This window comes from Phoenix dactylifera, chromosome 2 (genome assembly GCF_051530095.1).
Source record: "Phoenix dactylifera cultivar Ajwa chromosome 2, Ajwa_hap1_PhDact_Kaust_v1.1, whole genome shotgun sequence".
In the NCBI taxonomy this organism is placed as follows: domain Eukaryota; kingdom Viridiplantae; phylum Streptophyta; class Magnoliopsida; order Arecales; family Arecaceae; genus Phoenix; species Phoenix dactylifera.
This window is the reverse complement of record NC_143191.1, coordinates 4,242,176-4,267,511: the sequence shown is the minus strand read 5'-3', so window position 1 is coordinate 4,267,511 and position 25,336 is coordinate 4,242,176. Positions and strand designations below refer to the sequence as shown.

The 25,336-nt window shown below is 39.2% G+C and overlaps 2 protein-coding genes across 2 annotated transcripts; both read left to right on the top strand.

Moving 5' to 3' along the window:
• Window positions 1-297: 297 nt before the first annotated feature.
• On the top strand, window positions 298-3,295 carry LOC103702637 (patellin-3-like). The gene is made up of 4 exons (XM_008785145.6): window positions 298-1,647; window positions 2,162-2,286; window positions 2,389-2,530; window positions 2,701-3,295. Exons 1-4 carry the CDS (start codon window positions 412-414, stop codon window positions 2,959-2,961), a joined length of 1,764 nt encoding a protein of 587 aa, XP_008783367.3. The 5' UTR covers window positions 298-411; the 3' UTR covers window positions 2,962-3,295.
• A 10,745-nt stretch (window positions 3,296-14,040) lies between these two features.
• Window positions 14,041-14,794, top strand: LOC103702636 (ferredoxin-like). The gene has a single exon (XM_008785144.6). The coding sequence runs from the start codon at window positions 14,154-14,156 to the stop codon at window positions 14,613-14,615; it is 462 nt and encodes a 153-aa protein (XP_008783366.2). The 5' UTR covers window positions 14,041-14,153; the 3' UTR covers window positions 14,616-14,794.
• The last annotated feature ends 10,542 nt before the right edge of the window (window positions 14,795-25,336 follow it).

The following is a 25,336-nucleotide window of genomic DNA, read 5'->3' as shown; positions in this document are numbered from 1 at the left end:
AGTTAAACTATGGAAGCGTTCAATAAAAAAGTTTATAAAAATATACATGTAGATAATGCATTTATAGAGGTATATGTATAATTTGAGATATTTATAAGTATGTATATATAAAAAAAAGTTTAAGTGATTATTTAATTTAATATCTAATAATAAGAACTAAATGGGTTTTTTTTTCAAAAAAACTGATTTTTTTTCAAAAATAAAAAAATAGCGGTTTTGCGGTAGAGTGCTGGCTCGGACTCTGGCAGACCGGAGTTCTCCTTGCAATCCTCTTCTCTCTCTACATTTCTCTCTCTATTTAACCCTCTCTCTATCTCTGTCTCTATCTCTCTTCCTTCGACCCACTAACCCCCAAAACCGTAACTAGACTCTCTCTCTTCTCCCCTAATTATTATCCGGTCGACGTCGACGATGGCCGAAGAGACGCAAGCTAAGGCAGCCGAACCGGCCGCCGCCGCAGAGGTCGTCGCCGTCGAAACGGTGGCGGTGGAGAAGGCGGCGGAAGACCCCAAGAAACCGGCGGTGGAGGAACCCGAGAAGCCGGCGGAGGAAACGCCTCCAGCACCCGCGGCGGAGGAGAAGAAGCCCGAGGGCGAGGAGGCCGCTGTCCCCGAATCCGTATCCTTCAAAGAGGAGAGTAGCGTCGTCGGCGACCTTCAGGACCCCGAGAAGAAGGCCCTCGACGAGATCAAGCAGCTCGTCCAGGCCGCCCTCGCCAACAACGAGTTCACCCCTCCCCCACCGCCGCCACCTCCGGCTGCCGCCGCCCCGGCGGAGGAGACCAAGGCGGAGGAGCCCGCCGCGCCTGCCCCGGCCGAGGAGCCCGCCCCAGCAGCAAAGCCGGAGACGGAGGAGCCTCCGAAGCCGGCAGTGGCTGAGGAGCCCGCGGCCTCGGCCAAGGTCGAGACACCACCTCCGCCGCCGGCGGTGGAGGAAAAGGCGGCGGTGGTGGAAAAGGCGGCGGTGGTGGTGGAAAAGGCGGCGGTGGTGGAGGAGGACGGGGCCAAGACGGTAGTGGCGATCGAGGAGACCGTTGTCGCCGTTGCCGCCCCGGCCACGGAGGAGGTGACTCCGGCCGCGGAGCCGGAAAAGGAGGCCCCTGCTGAAGCGCCAGCGGCGGCGGCGGCGGCGGCGGCTCCGGAGGAGGTTTTCATCTGGGGCGTCCCCCTGGTCGGCGACGAGAAGAGCGACACCGTCCTGCTGAAGTTCCTCCGCGCGCGGGACTTCAAGGTGAAGGATGCCATGGCCATGATCAAGAACGCCGTGATCTGGAGGAAGCAGTTCGGCATCGACGCCCTCCTCGAGGAGGACCTGGGCCTGCCGGAGTTGGAGAAGGTGGTCTTCATGCACGGCTACGACAAGGAGGGCCACCCCGTGTGCTACAACGTCTATGGGGAGTTCCAAAACAAGGAGCTTTATGACAAGGCCTTCGGCGACGAGGAGAAGCGGCAGAGGTTCCTCAAGTGGAGGATCCAGTACCTGGAGAAAGGGATCAGGAGCCAATTGGACTTCACTCCCGGTGGGATTTCCTCCATGGTCCAGGTGACTGATCTGAGGAACTCGCCGAAGCTGGGGAAGCACCGCCAGGCCACGAAGCAGGCCCTCACCATGCTCCAAGACAACTATCCTGAATTCATTGCCAAGAAGGTATTTTTGATAAAGATCTCATCTTTTCTCTCTTAATTCTATGTTTGTTTTGGAAAAAGTTGTCTGTTTTATGTAGACATAGATCGAGTCGGATTTTTATCTAAACCAACAAAACATGATATTTATTTTGCTAAAGCTGGATTCATTCTTCTGCCCTTTCCGAATTCCTTTGCTTTAGGATTGGGTGACATTATATTGAGTCTATGATAGAAGGAAAATATTACAGATTAATTCTCTCTCTCTCTCTCTCTCTCTCTCTCTCTCTCTCTCTTGATAGCTGAATTCTGATGTTGTTGAATAAACTTAAATTTATCTAAAAAAATTGGATTTTTTTGTTTTGGTGGCTTTGGATTAATGAATTGGATAGATTCTTATTTCTTTCTGGGAAGTTAATTCATCTAAGTTGGTGGTCTTCATTATTCTTACTTTTTAACTTTACGCTTTGGGATTGGATGAAACTGAGTTGTGTTAGTACGAGAGGGAAAGGAATAATAACAAGGGTGTCACTTGCTAGGTCTTCATCAATGTCCCATGGTGGTACTTGGCTTTCAATAGGATGATCAGCCCCTTCTTCACTCTGAGGACCAAGAGCAAGTTTGTCTTCGCAGGACCATCTAAATCAGCAGAGACCCTCTTCAAGTTCGTAAAGATTTCCTGCAGTTTCTTCCACCGCACTATGTTCTTTTCGAATTATGTGGTAAAATCTGTCATTATTATGGTTTCTGCCTTTCTTTGCTACAGATACATTGCACCCGAGCAGGTCCCAATTCAATATGGAGGCCTAAGCAAGGACAGCGACCCTGATTTCACCACTTCAGATGCTGTTACTGAAGTCACCATCAAGCCTTCATCCAAGCAAACAGTAGAAATTCCAGTTGCTGAGGTCTGATACCTTCATTCTTCCCTCAAAGTCTTACAACATGATTCCATCCTCTATGCTTTTTTATCAAATCAATCTGGCCTAATTGGTAGTCATATACAACTTCACAACTTTTGCTCCTTTTTAGATGGCTTAGTAATCTATTTGTTTGGATTTGAATGCTAACCTAGCAGACATGCCTTGTGGTCTGGGAGCTCCGGGTCTTGGGATGGGAGGTGAGCTATGGAGCTGAGTTTGTCCCGGATGCAGAGGATGGGTACACAGTGATTGTCCAGAAGACAAGGAAGTTGGCTGCCACTGATGAGCCTGTGGTGAAGACCTCCTTCAAGGTTGGTGAGCCCGGCAAGGTGGTTCTTATTGTCGACAACCCTACCTCCAAGAAGAAGAAGCTCCTTTACAGATCCAAGGCCAAGAGCTCTTCTGGATCCATATGAGAAGCTGCCTGTTTGCCTCATGAATTAGATGGAACGTAATAAGAGAAAGAATTGGGAGGGGGTGTTGGGCTTTCTTTAGAGGAGTTAAAAGGTGTTCTTTCTTCTCTGTTATTTTTATTGGTTTGTTTATTCTGGTTAAATTATATTTGTTTAATTAAGTGAGTTGGTGGTGTTGGTTTGTGATATAGCTTAAGAGACATGGTTTTTTGAGGGAGAGAGTGTGTGAAGAGGAGTCATGCTGCCTATTTATATCACACTGTAAATTCTGCTGTAGAAACATTGGCCTCTGTTGCATACTTGAATCTCTGTCATATGGGCTTGCATTGTTGCTGAACTTTTTTCATAGAAAGCATGTCCTTCTCTATTTCTTCCTTACTTTTTGTGTTTGCTTTTTTCCTTTTATCTGTGCCCTTTACTTCTTTCGGTTTGTTGGTTGTAGTGTAAAAAGATTTAATAGTTCATCACTCTGTAGATTCTATTGTCATTTGGCCTCTGTCAGACTATTTGTCATAGGAAGCATCTACCTCTTTGTTTCTTTCTCATTTTCTATGCCCTCGCTTGTCCTTCCCTTTTGTGTTCTTTTAATAACTTATGTTGGTTGTGGTGGAGAAACTAATTACTTGTGGTTTCCTTCAATCATATGGTCTGCCATCTTATGGTGACCAATTTGTTGCCATCATTCTCTCCAGTCTGTCCGTTTCATTTCCATGTCATGGAGTGGTAGAAACATAGCCCAAGTGATGCAGGTTTTCTGACTCTTGTTGTCTGATAAATCTAGGCTTCCTTTGTTTGTTATAATAAATAATGTCTGCAAAAAGATCATAAGCAATGCAATTAAAGGGGACAAAAGGAAAGACAAGGGTACACCTGTGGGGGTGCTGACTGTCCTCTCAAGTGGTGGATGGATCCTAGGTTAGTGATGCAGAGGGCATACATGTGGGTAATGATGGACTTGAACAAAGCATGGGAATCCTCTTTATTCTGATGCTAGCATCAGCCATTTTATGCTGAATAAACAAATATTTTTTTCTTTGCTATGTTCAAGCTCCAAATATCCTTTGCAGCAAAAGGTTTCTTCAGGAGAAATTATATCCTCTACTGCATGCACCAGGACCAAATGGTGGATGGAGCCAATAAAAAGAAGACGAGATGATTGGCGTGATGCATGGCCTTTAGCCTATAAGCTTCTACCTAAACTCGGTTTGGTATTATTTTTTTATTTTTTATTTATAAAATAGGTATACTGGATCTAATGCAGAAACTATAATTGGTTATTTTGTTTCTGTTTTTATTTTTTTAACAACTTCCATCATTTCTGTTTTTTTTTTTATTTTGTTTCTGCCTAATGGAGGGTTATTTTTCGTCCTCGCCATGTCTGGGGTCTTCATTTAAAAAAAAGAACAAATCAAACATATATTTTTTTAAGAAATCTGAAAAATGAATAAAATACAATTTTTGTTTTTAGATTTTTTTACAAAGAAGAGTGACAGATAGGTTACTCATTTACGTAAGCCATCTTGGTATCAAATATATATGCACAGCCAGTTCTGGGTCCCATGCCTTTGCTCTCTTAACGTTGTGGTCTCTGGGCAGCACAAGGGCATGTTTTCTCCTTGTCTTCGTTCATACCAATAAAGGAGCAGGCCAGTCTTGTCCTTAATGGATACAGGCATGAGGCTGAAGGCAGTGGGTTGGAATTTTTCCTCATTCATTTCTTTGGCGATAAGGCTTTAGTCTTTTTCACATCCATCAGCTCATCTTCCACCTACGTTCTCCTTTTTATATCAAGCTGAAAAGAACAACTACCTTTAGAAAAACTCATAGAAACTTCCGTAGCAAAGTTTCAATCAAAAAAATTTCTGATAATTTATTAAGTGGTAATTAGGTATTTCTGATGACTTAATTATTATTTTCTTCATCCAAATTGAGGTAATCTGAGAACATCTTCATAGTGCATGTGGCTTAATATATGGAGTCTATGATAAGCTTTCCTATACTAGTGCAAAAGAACCACTTATTCAACTAAGAATATCTAATTCCAAGTAATGTTTGAACAAACTTTAGTTTATAATTATGGATAAGTTTGATATTAATCTTGGAACTGGACAGCTTTTCACGGAAGGTATAAGATTCAATTAGTTTATTCATAAATCATAATTCCTTATCGAGGTCACCTTTCTTTTAATTATTCTAAACCTTGTGCTCTATTAGCTCAATGTTCACATCATTTGATACGCAATTGGCAGCAGTATGTGTTAGAAACGTGAAACGCCCACCTTGTCTTTTGAGGGGGCCCTTCCTCTCTAGAGCCATTAAGACAGTACATATCTTTTCATTCATTTGTGTCCAAACCCACGCCTTTCAACTCTCTTAAATTTAAAGAAGGGGTTGCTATCTTGAAGAGTTAAAAATATTAAGGAGAGAAGACTCTGCCATCTGGCAAATGAATGCTTATTTACTAAAAAGACAGTCATGGTGGGATTATATGTGCTCCCATGGCCATGGTTTTTGGCCACAAGTTTAATTCCTTTGTCTTCTGTCCTATCAAATCCAAACTCACCAACTTTGAAGCTCCAAATACTAACCAAACTTGATTCCTCAAAAGAAGTTGCTACTCCAAAGCCATGAGTTTGTCTGCTCCAATTCTTCGTGTAATATTGAATAGGGAATAAAAAAAAAGGTTCAAGGGAATGCCCTCTTAGTTTGACATTGCCAAGGCAACCAATTAGCTGGCTGATTAGTGAGTTCCGATATGTAAGCATAATGGGAAAGAAAAAGGGCTACATTTTTTCAGGCAATGGCATTGTGTTAATGGAAGAGAAGAATCCATGAGAATAGTAGATTTAAGAATTGGAACGAACTAACAAGGTTCAAGTTTAGTTTTGGCCATTGGAAGTAGCTTGAAATGGGTCCATGTCTAAGATCCTAATAAAAGCAACATGTAGGGTTTGGACATGGATACAAGCTATCCATGATTTTATGTAAGATAAACATCTTAATTAACATAATGGTTTGCTCATCGCATGGTTCTTTTGAAGGGATTGATACACGATCTCACATTAAATCCCCGTAGTATGTCTTTCATTCTCATCTCTTTTGTGAAAGGTGAATTGTTATAGTTTATTATTGAAAGAATCCATTATAGGGAAATAGCTCAATATTAATTAATACAATAGTATGTCTTTCATTCCCATCTCCATGATTTTATAGTTTATTAATGTCCACATCCCATAACATGTTTTTCTTCCTATTGTTCTTACCATGATTGTTGAGCCGGCAATAGCTCAATAGTTTTTTTAATGCAACATTGAAATCTTCTTCTTGGAATGAAGCAAAGAGGCAAAAGTAAGCACAAGAGAGATAGAGATAGATAGATAGAGAGAGACAGAGAGAGATCATTTATTGAAATATTAATACAGTAGCACCTATCTACAGTGTCCTCCTTGAGCTTCTCACGGCAGTGGCAATATCAAAACTTGCAAAACCTGTGCATGAAGCAATATATTGTTTTAAAAATGCTTCTGATTGGTTTTTTATAGTATCCTTTCTTTAAAGTAAACCAAAATATAGCCTAGTACTTGCATCCACTTCCATTTGGGAAGAGGTTCTGGTTTCAGGCCTTTGGTATTCCAAGGTTTTCGACTCTGGCAGCTCTAATTGGTGACCCTCGGTCTATTGTTCTGAAGAAAAAGAAAAAAAAAATCTTATGGCTAGTCTTTTTCTTTGTGGTCATGGATCATCCGATTGACCAACACCTCTTGATTGAATTAGATTCCACAAGTAATAGTTATCTTTATTTTTTAAATTATATTTGAAGTGTTTAACTCCATTCATTATTTTTTCCATCACCATCGATCATACCTGTACGCCGGCCAATATATAGCTCTCTATCACCAGGCTTGCAAGCAAAGATACTGTGACGCATATTGCGCCGATATGCAAGCACATCACAAATTAAAATTATACGCATATGCAAACTCATTCATATATATATATATATATATATATATATATATATATGTGGATAGACAGACAGATAAATAGATAGACAGACGCATGCATACATCGTAGATAAATGGAAAATTTTGGGCCATGGGCATGTAATGAGTCCAAAAAAGCATTAGAGAAGCTAGGTTTTTGCACCAATTATGTATGCAAGGCTCATTTATGAGGAGAGGAAGGAAAAAAAATAAAAAAGCTGATTTGCTCCCTCTAAATTTGGTGCCAGTGCTCATCTCAACTTTCCAAACGCCTATACCTGCCTGCTCCCCACCATCTCTTCACTTGGACTCAGAAAGGCTCAGCATCCAAACTATCCACTGTAGCCTGTAGGAATAAGCAAACGACAATTACCATTCTCTTCACAATCCAAAGCACAAACTTGGCAAAAAAATAGTTATCAAATAAGGTGGTGCCCATGGCCCTGGACTCATTGGTGGCAAGTTGATGGCGTTATAAAGCCAACAATCTAGAAACATAGAAAAATAAAAGTATAAGAAGAAGAAGAATAGTATATATGTGGATGACAAATAGAATCCAGAAGAATAGTTGTTTGAAAGGAGAATCAATAAGAAATAATACACATGGACATATATATGAAAAGCTGGTAGGTAGAGAAATGGATGAGAGATGTTGGAAACCCTGTCACGGAATGGAAAAATTATTTTGCTCACCTGATCATCAGACTCTTTAATAACAAGTGGATATAACATGTAAGCGAAGACTTTTTCTCTTCTTTTATCTTCGTCCTTTATGTCACACATATACACCAAGAAAATGCTGAAGGTAGCTTTCAGGCAGAGCAAAACCGAAGCACGTCGCCGGTTTTTTTCTTGGCTTCTAGTGGAGTTTGGTGTACTAAATGCAGGGCGAGACTAAAGTTCCTGGTTTCAGGCCTTGGGTTCCAAGGATTGGAGATGCCCTTTCTGTATCACTTTTGTTTGGTCTTCTTTATCTAATCTTAGATTCCTAACTCTTTTTCCGCACGACATGACTGTTTAGATTAAGTCATCTTACAGCTTTGAGTTCTCACCGGTTGCAGGTAAAAATTATTCTTTCTTCTTTTTTTTTTTCTTGGATAAGATAGGTAAAAATTTGTTGAGTTTCGTCACCATGAATTGATTTTTGCATGAGGCATGGCTAATAGTGTCATGACATCTAAGATTCGTTTGATTAGTAAATTTTTTTTTTTCACTGAAATATTTTTTTCTAAAAAGCTGATTTCTAAGAAAAATAGTTTTGCCATATTTGGTTAACAATGAAAAAGTGGTACATTGCAGAGTGGCTTATATTTAATTGAGCATCTATTTTTCTATAAAAGTTATGCAAAATATTTATTATACCATTAATAAAGAGAAAGACCTTATCTATAGATTTTGATGGCTTAAAGATAGTTTTGAAAAAGAAAAAAAAGATTTTAATTTCCAACCGAGGGACAAGTAGCTTTTCTATGTTTCTCATAGGTTTTTCTTTTTTATGAAATATAAGAATCTTATTTCCATGGGAATGCTACTTTTCCATTTCTCTCTTTTGAAACCTCCAACCAAATAAGAGATTTTTCTTCGTTTTTTTATTGACCATATGTTTTTCTCTTCTTTTTCCACGATCCAATCGAGTCCCTAAATTGTTGTTCTTTTTTCAGGAAATGACTGGCAGATTTTGATGCTTGTCAAGCATGTTGCTATTCCAAAGGATCTAATATAATTATATTCTATTAATATAATTATTTTACTTTAATAGAATAGGAAATTATCATTGTGCATATAGAGGAACATCAAAAGGAACACAATTGTTTATGCACAGATTGTGATTATTATTAGGCGCGCTGATATATGAATCGAACGGATTTCATAGAAGTCCTAAGGAATTTAAGAAGCATCCCAAGAAACATTAGCAAACAACTAGCTTTAGGTTGCATGTCTATCTATTGGTTCAATGATTTTCCTCATTGGAATAGAAGCAATGGCATCATTACAATTGTTGATATATGTGATCCTATGTAGGAAGTCAAATTGGCCTCGAATTCACATACTCAAACCATGGTACTAGGTATAATTACTCGGTTCGAGCTTCTAGCCAAGCATGTCCTCCACTTATATTTTGTACATTTTGAGAGCCTTTCGGTTATCTTGAAGTGTTGCACTTCCCACTTAGGTTACAATAATGGTCTTATTAGTAGGCTTCTTAAACCTATCCTCCTGCAATCTCAATACTAACATTTTCCGAGATGGCTTGAGGGTTGAAGATGGTGCATTCCCTGTTGGGACCAGTTGCAGCAGCACCATGATCCATGACCCTAGAATCAAAAGTACAACAAGTACTTATCTTGTTAAATTCAATAAGAAGCCAAATTGTGATGCAGATCTCCCTGTTAGAAATGGAAATGCAATTTGCCGTGTAAGCTACGCTATTACCATTGTCACCATCACCATCGTCGTTTTCCAAAGAATAGGTCTATCTGTTGCTTGTTATGTTTCGATAGCTTTTATCTATCTTTCGAATCTCGTTCATTAAACAGAGTTATATGTTATGGTATCGCAAATTAAAGTCGGTCGACCATGTGAATTGACCAACCTGATTTGCTTCTAGGCCGGACTCCGCAGCCTTATCTCCGACAACAACACCCTGCTGCTGATGTTGTGGCAGTTTTCTATTGGTTGGCAAAAGCGTGATCGCGAACTTGGGGCCTAACACGTCAGCAGGGTATCTAAGTCCTTGTTGCAGATCCAAGAAGGATTTCTCTAATCTGACCTAACCCTGTTGTCATGGTGAGGCTTCAAATTTGACTTTGGTGGGTCTTAATCAAAGTCTGAATTAACTAAGGACAGATATTTTGCAAACCCAATTACCTAATCCCTTAGCAGAGCCCAATTGGCCTGTTTTGACTCGAACACTTCCAATAAGATCCTTTCTTTGAGGCCCAGCCTACTATCAAGCCCACTGCCCCAATGGGAAAATGCCACTGGGCCAGGCCTAGTCCAGGTCCAGTCAACAGTCCACTGGGTAGGCTAAACCAAACATAGTTCGTTCTTTGGAACAGATTGGGCTGGTATGAGCTGTAATTTTGCAAGATTAGGCCTGCAAATGGTACAGGACAACTGGGTCTACCATACAAGCCCAGTGGACTTGTTTATAGGATGCGTATTGGGGCCTACTACACACTATGGCCCAGAATGAGCCATCACCAACTTCTTGCCATGTTTGGGCTTGTAGGATGCGTACTGTGGTTATTTATTTGTAGGTTGAAAGCTGAATTAAGGTTCAACAATTGTTTATTTATAGCAAAATGCACTGGTTCACTTTTTTTGATTTTCTCCTTCCTTCGAAAAAATCATCCTTTTCCTTTTATCTTGGTACTAAATCCAAACCTAGCACCGACCCAGCCCAGACCAAATATATTGGTTAGGTACAAGTCGTGCTTATCTTGGTTTAGCTCAAGTGACTTGATGGGTCGAGAAAATTTTCTATGAACCTAACTCTATAGTAAATGAGTTGAAGTCATGAGCCAGGGATAAAAAGCAAAAAAAAAGGGTCAAGTTCAAGTCATGCTTCTCTTGATCGAAACTCAACTTGATTGCAAGCTTAGTAAACTTCAACCATATTTAATGTTTTAGCAACACTTAGGTCGAAGATTTGGATGCTTTACTTCGCCTTCCTCTTAATCTTCAAAGCTGAAGTTAGATCCTTACAGGACATAGCCCAACCTAACTCAAGCCAGCAAAAGTAAAACCCAAAATTATTTTCCAGAATTCAACCCGAGTTATATTCATCTTAGAAATTATGGAATTGAGTGTCTATTCAGGCTTAAATCAATTATAAATACAATAATAATGCAATTTTAAATTGTGTTTATAATTGTATGCTAGGTTTAAATCAGGCTTGGAGACCTTTATAATGACCATATTTTTCAATAAGTCTACTTTAGTTAGCTATACTTTATAACTCAGCCCTAAAATCTTGGTTCTATAAAACATGAGCTATTGCTAGACCACATAAAGTCTAATATGGTCAACAATAAATTTGGTCGAAGCAATTTTAGATGGAAGTTTGAGTGCTTTCTAGTTTGGGATGGAATTAGAGAAGTTCGATATTCGATCACTAGTTATTCTTACAGTACGAGGCAATGGATGGTTGAATGGAGCTAGGATTATACAGAATATAAACCTTGCACTTGCCGTTGAATCATTAATCAACCTATAATACACGAACAACCTGATAGCAGACTAGACTCGTCCAATTCAATCCCAAATTGGAGCTGATCTAGGACTCTTTATATTGAATGCGATTGTATAAACTGTTGAGTTATTGTGCTTGAATGGTTATTAGTATATATATATTTTAATTTTTGTATAATTTTGTTATGTATTTAGCTAGATATTTATAAACTAAGAGTTACTGATGGAAATCTAGATGCAGTTAACGAAGAGTCACTGAAGTATTGTAAATAGGATAAATGAAGAGTTGCCAATTTCTGGAGGAATTACTTTGGAAATTCAAATAGGCATGAAGGAAAAAAGTCATATTAAATGAAGTCCAAATACCCAAGAGTCAAATATTAAGTATTAAATATCCTCAAATTAGTCCCTTTATAATCTTGTTTTGAGTGATAACATATTAAGTATTCATTTGCTTCTTTAAATTTGTTCTGCTTGCTGCTTTGTTTGGCCTTTCCACTACAATTCTGGAGGCGTAGTCTAAAATATCCAGTGGCAAGCCTTTAAAAATGGTCGTACTCTCCATATAAATATGACTGATCAAGTGAGTACAGGAGTCCACAAACTATTTATATGGTAGCCAATAGTATTTAAATCTCACTAGTTGGTGCTCTTATCCTTTATGTTTATGCTTATGCTTCCAAGATATTCTAAATCTTACATTAATTATTGCATTTCATTCTATTCTTGAAAATCTACTTACATGGCACATCACATAGCAATTGGCTCTAGCTGATGTAAAATGTGGCAAGGAAATGCATGACTTCAATATCTGGTCTGTAATTTGAGGAGTAACGCTTGTCCATGTCACACACTAAACACACGTTTTGTATGGCTCGCAATCCATCATCACACACACTTTCCATGGTTCCCAATTCAATCAACAATAACCAAATGTAAGATGGCATGTGTCCGCCACAATTCCAGCCTCACCAAGTAAATTTTAGTGGCCCTCCCTTGAAGAGCCATCAATCTATAGACTCCGAACCAAAACCCTACGTGTCATCACCTTTGACACTGGAACTAGCTGTAGTAGTCTAACCCTATTAGTCCCTAACTAAAGAGAAATTATACCCCCACAATGCATGCACCATGTGACCATGCATGATGTCGGTGCATTGCTAAAAGAACGGGCAACTGTGATTATTATTATTATTATTTTGGTACAATGGTAGTTCATATTAGTTTGGCATGAACACTACCCTCAGCATCGAAAAAAGAAAGCGACATAAAGAAAAAGAAACAAAATCTAGCTCAATCCATAAAACCTCTCATGCATGGTAAGCAGCAAAGAAGGCGGCTTAGTCTGCAGCCTTGTTCGCCTTCCGAAATATATGGGCAACCTGAAACGACCGGCAGCCCGCTACCAGCCTCTGGATGTCCCTGAGTATAGGGTAATCGTCTCCCTGGCGCCTGACATCACGAATCCACTCCGTCACCGTAGTAGAGTCTCCCTCTAGGATGAGGCAGTCCGCCCCTAGAATCCTCCTTGCATATGTGACTCCCTCCCATGCAACCCTGAGCTCGGCTCCAATAGCTGTTATGTCACAAGTGCGTCGCCCGCCTGCCGCAACTAGTGTGGAATTATGATCTCGGATCACAAATCCAGTCCCTCTTCTGTCTCCTTCTACCAATGCGCTACCATCAAAGTTCACCTTAAGGTGGCCAGGAGGTGGGGGATGGTGATTATTGATGTGTATAACTATGCGATGCACAAAGTGTAAAATATAATTCCTCAGCCTAGCCATGATTCCAGGGTGACCGACGCACCAAGGCATGGCAATCTTAAACCATTAACCTGCTAACTTGAACTAACCATTAGAAAGAATCAAGTTGAAATCCTTATCTAATAAACATACTGTATGGCATTAGAATTACGTTGATACCAAAGTATGAGTTTCAATGGTAATTTGCAGTACATCATTATTATGTCCTCGTAGGAATCTCACATATGTCGGCATATGCATTTTATCTTCGTATTTCACATTTCAAGTTGTTGTGAACACTATTTATTAATATTGTATAGAAATCAAAATATTTAAGACAAAAAATGTATCAAAGAAAAGGAAATATAATATCGGTGACCGGTAGCTGGCGCTTACTAGTCAAATGGTACTCCACACATAATCACTTTTTGGTTATTAAAATAATTGCTTTTCATCACTTTTGAAATACGTTATCATATAGACAAGAGCTTGGTTATGCATTTAAGAGCAAACCCAAACCCCTCTGCTAGATTTTGTACACCCTCATCCCATCATGCCACGATCGCTAGGGTGGCAACTCGATCGGATCAGATGCAGATTAGATTAAAAATTCTACTTGATGCGGATTAGATTAAAAATTCATCAAGATAAATTCAATTTATTTATTAAACAGATCAAAATTTTATATTTAAAATTAATTAATTTATTAAATAGATAATTATTTGATTCAATCCACATGGTCCATTTATTAAACAGACTTAGTCAGGTTAATAGAATAAATGTATTAAATAGGTTTTTAACATATTAAATAAAATTAAACAAGCTAAAAAGATTAAGTGGGGCAGATTAAATAGATCAAAATCACATTAAGCAGAATTATAAACAAATTAAATAAATTTTAAATAGATTAAATGGTGTAATCTGATCTAATTATTAGATGGGTCAAAATAGATTAAACGGATTCGTAACTCATTTAATAAATAGATGATCTAAATTCATTTATATCAAATTGAAATTTATTTAAAGCAGATTATTTGTAAAATGAGTGGATGGATTGGGTCCTAAATTGCCATGTTAATGATGACCATCAAATCAGATCTTGCCGGACTCCTCCCTCACCACCTTACAAACTAGAGATAAGCTGCCGCAAATTCTCGACCACGAGTCAAGATAACATCCACGCTGCCCGTTCTCTCCACCTTATAATATTTCGTAAGACACCATCTATCTCCTCTGCTAAGCCCTCTCTCTCAATTCATCTTTGCCGTTTCCGATGGCATCAGCTGCAGCAAACACAGCTCTTTCAAGCGCAACCCTCGGCACGCGCTTCGTCCGGCGGCTCGATGCCGGGCCGAGGACGGTGAGCCTGCGGAGCGCCCTGCCGCGCGCCGGTTGGGCGCTGTTCGGGCTGGAGGCCGGCCGGGGAAGGGTGACCGCCATGGCAACCTACAATGTGAAGCTGATAACGCCGGAGGGCGAGCAGGTGTTCGAGTGCCCCGACGACGTCTATATCCTTGACATGGGGGAAGAGCTGGCCTTCGACCTCCCGTACTCGTGCCGGGCGGGCTCCTGCTCGTCGTGCGCCGGCAAGATAGTCGCCGGCGAGGTGGACCAGTCCGAAGGCAGCTACCTCACCGACGACCAGATCGGGCAGCGCTTCGTGCTGACCTGCGTCGCCTACCCCAAGTCCGACGTCGTCATCGAGACCCACAAGGAGGAGGAACTCTTGGGTTGAGATCCGTACGTGGCATGGACGGATGGAACGTGGGATGCCCGTCCCGCTTTCTTTAGCTTAATTTATGCCTTCGTTTGATGAGAGCTCTTTGGGAATTGATGCGAGCTTGAGGTTATGGTTATCATTATCGTGTTAATGAACTAGTATTAGTGCAATCTTAGAGACTACTTTGCTTCTTTTTCTCTTTCCCCCTTAAATTATGGATGACACTGATATGAAAGTATTAGCTTATTAAGTTGATCAAGCATTATAGCAGTTGAAACAGAGATTCGGATTTGCATGCTAGTTAGGTGTGAGGACCCTTATGGGCGTATGTTTAGTCCCACATCGGTTATTCACCGAAGAGATTTTAGGTACTTATATAGGATCAAGAAATCCAAATAATACCTTCTGATTAGCCATTTTGGGTGAGATTTTGTATTGTTATAAATAGTATCAAAATGGATCCAATCCATAACTTATGTGGACTAGAGGACACTACAACACAGATCCATTGGGGCTGACCACGAGCTGATCGTGGTGTTTGTGATTAGATTTGAATGGATTTGAATCCTTAGTCTAACGAGGACGTTACGATCCAAGAATTCAAATAATATCTTCCGGCTAGCTATTTTGGATGAGGTCCTGGGTTGTGACACTACGTGAGGAAGATGATCACCACACATTGTATAACTCGTTATCTACCAGGTCTATAAAAAAAAAATCATAAGAATTTTAGCACTAGATTGTGTTGAGATTATCCAAAATGTAATAGATAACACCCATTAGATATTGGCCAACGCTATTATGATAAATTCACAGCTTCACCTGATGAATTTTGAGCAGATTCCCACATATTAAACTTGGATTGAATTGAAGGCCATTCGTAAAAGACCAGAGATTTAGACCTGCTCCCTTTAGGCTGCAGCCTGGATCGACTCCAGAGGAATGTGACAATTGGGAATTATACAGCATATGAAATGAGTTTTTATGTGAATTCCAAGCTCAGAATATGCACCGATAACCTTAGTTTTGTGGGACCAACAGGAATCAAAGAAAACGAGGTATAGCAGCAAATGCACGCTACAATCAAAAGAAAAAGGTTAACCAAACCTATGCTCGCAAAAAAGATAAGATTACCAAGTTCCTCCTGCTCAATTCGTTTCATAGATACAATAGAAGCTTTGTTAGATTACAGATGCTTCTGAAAGCTAGATGGTGCAAGAGATCCCATTAGCCTGGTCAAAATGCAATACAAAAACGAAACAAAGCCTTTTAAAAGGAATGTGTCCTGTGAAGATGGTCCCAGTGCAAAACATGGATTCACTGCTCAGTAGTATATGGGAGAAGACCAAAAAGAGATGCCTAAGTTATTTGGAAGATAGATGAATGCACATAATTAATAACTCATCGACTGGTGTTTTTGATAATCAGATGTCCAGGATGCCTTTGATAAAAAATGATGTGCTTGATGCCAGGAACAGGTTTAAATTCTCTATGAAAGGACAAGTCAATATAGAAGAACGCCTCTAGGAAACATATGCTGAAATTTTTCTTTTTCTTGGAGCAAAACAGCAGGGACCCATGGCAACATTCATTGATAAATGAAATGAAGTACGAGCCGAGGCCAAGAAAAGAGAACGTGGAAGAATGAAAAGAAAACAAGGAGAAGAAAGGGGAGGCAAGAAGCCCAAGCAACCAACAGTCCAAAGCTAGACCAAACGAGATACGTGACCCAAACTACGAAGAAAGCGCGATCAAGCCCAGTAAAATTATTAACCTAACAAAGTCCAAAAGACCCTTGAGCCCATAGGGCCATAAGCCGAACGTCATTGGCCCGCCGTATTTAAATTCCAAATTTGGAACTCCTGGCACCCATCTCCAAATATCTGATCCCTTTGACTGCCAAGCTGACTGATTTGGTCAGGTTGAATTGTACCGGACACATTGAACTAGTTTCTGAACAATCGTAGTTCATGATCGTTGTGTACTCTAGTCCATATAGGTTATGAATCACGTCTGTTCTATACCATTTATAACAAGCTAAAATCTCACCCAAAATGGCTAACCAAAAAATATTATTTGGATTCTTAGATCTTGTATGAGTACCCAAGATCTACCCAACAAATAATCGATGTGGGACTAAACACACGCTGCATGGATTCTCATATATTCCTCCTTCTCATTCAAGCCCTGACATCCTCGTCATGCTAAGGATTCAAATCTATTGAAATCTAACTACAAGCACTACGATCGATCCGTGGTTAGCCTCAATGGATCTACTCTAATACCATTTGTAATAACTCAAAATCTCGCCCAAAAAGCTAGCTGTAAGTTATTATTTGGATTCTTTAATCTTGTATAAGTACCCAAGATCTAATTAGCAAATAACTGACCTTGTTCAATTGTGGGCTACCACTCCCTCACCATGACTTCACTCACCGCTGCTCATCTCCGCTCCTCTGTGGCATCGCCACCATGGCCACCCCTCACAACTGTGTGGCCACCACTACAATCATCATACCACTACCATGGGCCACGCTCCTTGGCTGCAGTTTTGGCGATCTTAGCACCGATAAGTTCCTCCTCCTCAAACTCATGACGACTTCCATAGCCTCAAAACCATTCTAGCAGCTGTGCGGCAAAACCATTCCGACAACTGTGCGCGGTGCCAAAAATTCCCTCAAAACCCTCCTAGCAGCTGACTTCTGTACTCATTCCCCTCTTCCCCATCCAACACCTATCAAGCAACAATCTTTATTGAAAATTAGGTTCTCGAGCTATCATTCTGCGCGTTCCAATGAAAAACTTAGACAAGGTTGGCGGGCTTACAGCAATGACGCGATCGCCGAGGCTGACTTGGTCGAAGAAAAGTGCGAGCCAGCGAGTGAAAGAGCGGAGGCTGGGCTCAACTTCCTCGCAGCAGAGGGGTTCACGTCCAAGAAGAAGACCCCTGGACTTGCGCTTGAGGTGTTTGTGGGAATTCCCCAACGGCGCCGCGACCCCTTCGGCGTGCACGAGGGGCGGCACTTCGGACTGGTTAGGTGCACCACAGGCGTTCGCTGCCGTCGCCATTGGAGAGAGAGAGTATGTCCCTGCTTTGCTCCAATTCCCGCCTCGTCGCAGTCGTCGGCCGCTTTTCTACGATATTGACCGTTTCCTCGGGTGGTGTCATGGATGCCTGGTTGGACCCGGTCATTGGCGGCGAGGGCGCCAAGGTTGGCTTTTAATCCATAATGGAGGTTCGTTCAACTACGCATGGAGGAGGTCGGTTTGTCTCTTGCGATAATTCGACTCCTTGGACTACCGGAGAAATCTTTGCGCAGCCCTGGAAGAGGCCGGGACGAGCGAGGGAAAGCATGGGTGGTATAAAATGTCATTTTAGTTGGTGGACTCCTTTTTATTACTTTTAAACAAATACTTATACATATACATACATACATACATACATATTATTATTATTAAAAATAGTATTATGTTTAGAAAAGGATTGCTGATGATGTTATAGAAGCAGTTTGTTTGCATTATAATAGTAGGGATCCATGATTTTCCTTACTTGAGCACATAAGTTGCCAACATATTGTTAATCTACTAATTTTTTTAAAAAAAACTATAGTTGATAATCTAGTCTCTTGTCAACTATGTGTATACGCATACTTTATTTGCATGGATGACTCTCCTATTAGACTTTTAACTAGCATGTTAATAGATAACAGTTTTTAGTGCCATTTGACAAAGGCTGGCCTTTTTCTTTTTCTTTCTATGAAATTCGGCTGGGTCCACTCTAAAATTATTTCTAGATATTTATGAGCATGGGCCTAGCCTAGTCTGTAATTCTATGGTCTTATTGGTTGCACTGATGTAATCCATGAATCCAATATGATTTTCAGCCTAATTATTTAAATAGACCTTCGAAAGATTAATCTAAACGAGTGTTGGTTGAAGGTCAAGGTCAACACCTTTCCATATCATTTTGATCCAATCTGAACCTTTCCTTGCCCACCTAATTTTTCTCTATACTCTAGAGATCAGCTCATCCAGCCAAGCATGGGCATTTCTTGTGCTGCTTGCCATGACATTGGAATCACTTTGGCTCGATTCATTAAAAGAAAGGAGGGAGAGAGAGAGAGAGAAAAGGATCCCTTGTATATTGCAATGATCTATTTAAATGGTAAGGCTTTGTTTGTATCATTGATCAAGAGACTGCATGTTGGATAAAAATTCACACCCTGCTCTATTATCCACTGGAATAGTGATTTCCACCATGCAGCATGGGTTCATGGAGTTATATGTGCACTTACTACTTGTTTTCTAAATAGCTTCATGCATACACTTCTTTTGAGGAAATATTCACAACAACAAAAAGGAAATTTTCTCACACTTTTTAATTCATATACCGATGCTTATAAGCGTCGGTATTTTTATTGCCAATGCTTTTTAAAGCATCATAAAAGCGTCGGCGATATAAGCATTGGACAAGCATCGGCAATTACCGATGCTTTTGCCAATGCTTATTAGTGTTGGCAGCTACCGACGCTAATAAGCGTAGTGTTTTGGCTTACGTCGACGCTTAATAATATCAGTAGTTAGTCTTTTAACAATGCTTTAAAGCATTGTTGGAGTATTTTTTTAAAAAATATATATATTTAAAAAATTAAAAATTTTGTATACATTTACCAAACACATTAATAACAAAAGTCACATATTACAATCAAACGGATTATTCGAAAAAATTATATTGTCAAATATGATTACATTTACATTATCAATTTACATTTACAATATGCTTCGAAAACATAAAAAAATATACATATATAACTAAATAAATAGTCTATGAGGTATCAGGGTCGATGGCATCATCATCACCATCTTTACGAGTAAATGAAATATCAAAAAAAAAAAGAAACTTTAGAAGTTAAGAATACAAAAATCATTAAGCTCACACAAAAATACATAATAATTATGTAAAATATTCAAATAGATATAGTTATTTATCCGAGGAGGGACAAATCTATAGCTGAAATCTGGTTAAACCGAGCCCTTAAAACTTGTATCTTTGTTTGATGGCTCTGCCTCAACTCTTCCGTATCTGGATGATAGCTCTACCTTATCGCTCCATCTTCGTATGATAGCTCTGCCTTATCGCTTCATCTCCGTATGATAGCTCTGCCTCATCTCCTCCATCGCTACTTTTAAACTAAAAATCTCTGCAGTGTTACTATCTTGTCTGGCATCTTGAGTATATTGGCTCACTGCAGACAACTGAGTGGGGGGTAACTCCAACGCTATAACCTCTTACTCGACCATAACACTTCGGGCCTATCGATTCAGCAAACACCTGAGCTTCGATACAACTGGTCTTGCTAGATGATAATGTCTTCCTGATACGTTTTGAAATATGTGATGTAGCCCTGTCCTATATCTCTCAAAAAAAGTCATATATTAATATTTAGAAAAAAGAAATTAATAAATTAGCACATGCAGGAAAAATTATTGATAGTCCAGATAAGAGTTACACGCAATTTGAATGTTTGGCCAGCGAAAGCATCAAATGCATCAATACCTTTCCATAACTATTTCAATTCCTCTATTAAAGGCCGCAGAAAAACATCAATATCATTACTTGGGCCCTTATCATCTGGAATAACCATTCTAGAATGAGTGAAGAATGTTTCATACATATCCATGATGGCAAATTATATGGAATCAAAGCAGCCGACTAAGTATTGTATATAGAACTCATCGTTCAGAATGGATTAAACCCATCAGTAGCTAAACCCGGTCCAACACTGCGAACATCAGAAGCAAATTCGTGATACCTATCATCAAATGCTTTTCATGCTAAACTATCTGCTGGATGTCTTAACATTCCATTCTTTGTATGACCTTCATCATGCCATCTCATCAAGGAAGCTATATTCTATGATGCATACATCTTTTTCAATCTAGGTATGAGAGAAAAATACCTCAAAACTTTAGCCGGTTTTTTCTTAGTCCGTAAGGCATCCACTTCATTCAACAAATCATGCTTGTCTTCTTTATGTTTTTTCCATCGTGAAGATCTACATATTCGGCAAGACTCTTGGTTCACATTTTCACCATAGTATAATATACAATCATTTGGACAACTGCGTATCTTCTTGTATCCAAGATCCAATTCTTTTACTAATTTTTTGGCTTCATAAGAAGATGATGACAAAGTAACGCCTTCCGAAAATGCATCCTTTAATAATTGAAGCAACATAGTGAAAGACTTGCTAGATCATCTATTTAAATATTTCAAATGGAATAAATGCACAAGAAAAAAATTTTTTGTAAAATTCTTACAATCCGGATATGATTTTTGATCACAATTTTTTACCAAGTTATGATACCGATCTATGTTATATCAGAATGCATAGGTTCCTCAACATGTATAGAATCAGTATTTGTACGCTCATTACCTATTGCAGTTGCTTCTTGTCCGCCACTAAAATCTGTTAAATTTTCAATACTATGTCCAAAAGCATCTCTGAGTAAGCCCCTTATATCATCTTCTCCTACATAATTTTTTTTTGGATCCAAAACTAGATGTGTTTTCTATATAGGAGGGTTGGTTATATAAAGACGGCAATATGGACTCTTCATAAAATTTCCATTCATTATAACACTTTAGAAAATTATTCCATACCAAATGTTCTTCAACATTTTTTGGAGTGAGAGAAGAACAATTTATATATTTTCGACATGGACATAAAATTTTTCTGTTCATATTAGATATCTCAAAAACAAATTTAATGAAATTCTGAATTCCATTCAAATATTTTTTACTAGATCTCGACTTGTTTAACCAACTTTTGTCCATTATATTAAAATAATGATCGAATTGCGACTTATCTACAAAAGATAAATGAAATTAGATACTAAGTGAAAAGTTGTTTGAAGCAATTTAGCAAAATCAATATATATAGGAAAAGTAAAACTAATCTAACATAATGCTAATACATGATGGTTTAGCGCTTTTTGATATCATTTTTCATTTTTGTAAATAGGTGCTGGACCTTTATCACATTTTATGTTCTTTTTGCTTCTCTCTTTGTATGTTGAGGAAAGATTTACAAGATGTGTCTCATGTTTAGCTTTCCTATTTTGCTCAATGCCATAGGCTATATTTATAGAATGGAGGGGCAATAAGTTCTAGAAAGAAACTCTATCTCAAGCTGAACCACTACACATTGAGGATAAATTAGGATAAGAATCACATGTATAACTTCACATATATGAAAATGCCTATGATCGCTAATCAATAACTCTGGCCAGATGCATTCAGTACAAAAATCATGTTTGGCACCTCCAAATGTGGAGAACTAAAAGGCCTTCTGATGAGGAGTTCAACAATATTAGAACATCTCAATACATTGTGTCAAGCTTCAATACATTATCTCAATATAAATGTGTTTTGGTGTTAATATATTCAAGCTAACAGACCCAACTCTGATTCATGAGGATGAATTAATTGTGCTAGCTAGTAACAAATTAAATTTCTTTTTGACCGCTCTCCAGAAGCATATCTAAGGACATTTTCATCCCAAACATCTCCACACCATCTCTAAACTTGCCTCTACACCATAAATATTTAATAGTAAATCCTATCATAATCTCTTGCACCTTCTGTTCTTGGACCCTAGAAATTTTACCAAACTCTCCCATATGTCTCCAACCCTTGCATGGCTAATTCTTCTAAAATTAGAGATAGATGATCGAATTATGGGGTGGTAAACTTCATTATGCCTCTACTTTTTTACAAAATAGATAGACTAAAAGTAAGAACTTTAGGCCCACAAGAAAACAATAGCTTAGGTTTGAACCTTAATTAAAGGCCCCGTGACTTGGTGGAAATTTGCCCATCCTTTTCTGTTTATCTCCGCAACTTTATGGTCATAATTGAATTTAGTAACATTCCTTAGTTTATTTTTTTTGTTGTGCGGTAGAAATAAAAGGAGAGCAATTGCCAATTAAGCGTGTATTACTAGGACAATGCCTTAAGTAAAAAAAGAAAATCACCTGAAGGTAGGACGATTGAGATCCGCAATCGGCCGGAGGAGGGCAGTCGGCTGGAGCTTCTGCCGCTAACACTACGGATTGGCGGTGGGTATGGGCAGGACGAGGAGAATAGGAGGAGGAAGTTGGCCAAGAAGAGGAGGCCAGCGGAGAGGGAGGAGGAGAAGGGGACCGGCATGGAGAGAGGTGGAGGTGGTGGTCGATCAGTGGCAATTGATGGGGCAGCACTGCTTTCGAGCTGAGATGCAGTGAAAGAGGCTGAGGGAGGGGGTCGGTCGGGGTGGGTTAGGGATTTGAGGCTGATGGAGAGGTCGGTAGGGGTGGGTGGGTTATATGGAAGCCAACGACGCTTATAAGTGTCGTCGGGTTTTGACTTCTGCCAACGCTTATAAGGGTCGGTAATTAAGCCTTCCAATGCTTATAAGCGTGAGTAATTAATGGCTTCTAGCAACGCTTCCGGAAAAGCTTAGGCGCGGTAGGCAAATTGCGATGCTTCTATCTAGCATCTGCAATTCAAGATTGGCAATTCCAATTATTTCTCTAGCGATCGCTGGACTGAGATTCACTCTCTCCAAAGCACCAAAAAGATTCTGATAGCGGAATCGGTTTCCCGGTGAGTGAAAGCGGATAATGGAGGGGGAGGACTCGCTGTGCTGCAAAATTCTAACACTTCTGACGTGAGAGGCTACGCGGCAAAATTCTAACACTCCTATGCGAGAGGCTACGTGGCATCCTTCATGCAGGATTTTTATACCAACTTCACATGATTGTTTGGAATAATTGGTGTTGGAGCTTAAGCTGATATTGCAAAGCAAATCAAGCTGGTGGATTCAAAATGATGTCAAGTATGATCTGTGTCAATAACCCACAAGCATGGTTAAGTATAAATTTGGTGTTATTATAGTTGGCAAGAATATCATTATGATTATGATATGCATGTCTTTATCTATGAATTGGCAAGGGAGATGGATGTTATAATCCCAAGTGGCAAGTGACCGGGGCGGTGTGGAATCAGTTTGATGATGACACCCAACAAATGCAAAAGTTGAAATCCTAGTGTGCAATTTTTATCCATGCATTTGCTAGTTATCCATATATAATATCTTGTCCAAGTTGAATGATCCAAGTGTAGCTTCCATATAATAAATTCTATATACTGGAAAGTGATAGATCATGTTTCCTTTTAAAATGGTCATTAGTTTCATTGGCTCATAGTTACTCCTTCGATACGGATACATTAAATCTTAGGGCTATGATCATAATTAATTACCACAAACATTGAATCCATGTTTCAGAGGTGCTATAACTCTATATGTGCATACAGGTGAATAACAACTTCAAGTGATGTACACCCTTGTGTATGACACACGGAACAATTACTTCTATATTCAAATCACAAAACTTAGTTGTTATCTTATGATAATGTCGTAAGTTCTTTTACTAATAATAATATATATAGCCATGCTTTTAACATCAGAAAATGATATTTATCTATAATTTTCTTTTTATTTCTTTTGACATCATTTTGATCTTTAATTATATTATCTTTAAACCCTCGAAAAATGATATTGTAAGACAAGTTGCACTAAATTTGTAGCGGATATACCGAATCCATAGCTGGATGTCACCTTAAATCAACCCTCCATATAACAAGGAGCCGGCTAATGCCTCGCCGACTCTTTTAATAAGACAAGAACAGACTTAATTATAATAATTTCCCATTCATCAATCGGACCGCAGCGGCCGTGATTAAAGAATGTATATAAAAAAATCAGCACCGCGTAATTTGTGGGCCCACCAACAATCCAACGGTCCAGAAACAGATCTCCTCGTCAAGATCTCTCCCTCCTGGCGACAGAAAACTGCCGCAACGCGGACGATCAACAATCCGACGGTCGAGATCGAGCGAAGAAGAATCGTATCCTCGATGACGATGACATGTCCTCTCCTGTCCTCCGCGTAGCAGTGGATTTTAGATTTGTTTAGAAGCGGGATGTTAAATAAAACTCTTTTTGTCGCACCCAGTCGTGCACCCAGTCATAAATAGTTTTTTTTTCTGAAAAAAATAGAAAAGCAAAGTAGGTGAAGAATAACGGCCATTTCGTTGGTGTTCTTGTCTCCGTCCGGCGTTTCCTCTACAACCAAACGTCATCCGTTATATGATCAACGGTCGGTTGTCAATGATCGGACAGATGGTAAACGCTTTTATTTCTTTTCTAAATCACACACCATTGACGAGGTCTGACTTGGATGACAGGTGATTTAAGCATATACGTTAGTACCCTACAACGTAAAAATGAAGGAAAAGTTCTTATCTGTGCCACGTGTAATGCATGAGTCTTGGAACATGTCCAAAATATTGAAACAAAGTCCATGGTGGATCTGCGGTATTGAAAAAAATGTTAAAAAAATTAAAGAAAAAAAAAGCTAGGTAGAATAGGATTCCTGTTATTAATAATAAGATGGTTATTAATTGCAGAAGTGGGAATTATTTGGGACTATTTCCCATGGTCTCTGCATGGTGATGGTAAATTATGTTCAAAATTTAAGTTATCAGAACATTTAAGTACCCTACACTATATAAATTATTTTTCTTTTGGAACTAATATTTTTAAGGAATCTATAGATTCACTATGGGATTTTAATTATGATACACCAATTTACTACTTGGATAAGAGATCTAGGTTTTGATTTTTATTGGA

Bases quoted from the DNA above. Each gene is read 5' to 3' on its own strand.
- LOC103702637 (XM_008785145.6), top strand. From the start codon at position 412: ATGGCCGAAGAGACGCAAGCTAAGGCAGCCGAACCGGCCGCCGCCGCA. The intron at 1,648-2,161 runs GTATTTTTGATA...GTCACTTGCTAG, and splicing joins CTGAATTCATTGCCAAGAAG to GTCTTCATCAATGTCCCATG. The intron at 2,531-2,700 runs GTCTGATACCTT...CTAACCTAGCAG, and splicing joins TAGAAATTCCAGTTGCTGAG to ACATGCCTTGTGGTCTGGGA.
- LOC103702636 (XM_008785144.6), top strand. From the start codon at position 14,154: ATGGCATCAGCTGCAGCAAACACAGCTCTTTCAAGCGCAACCCTCGGC.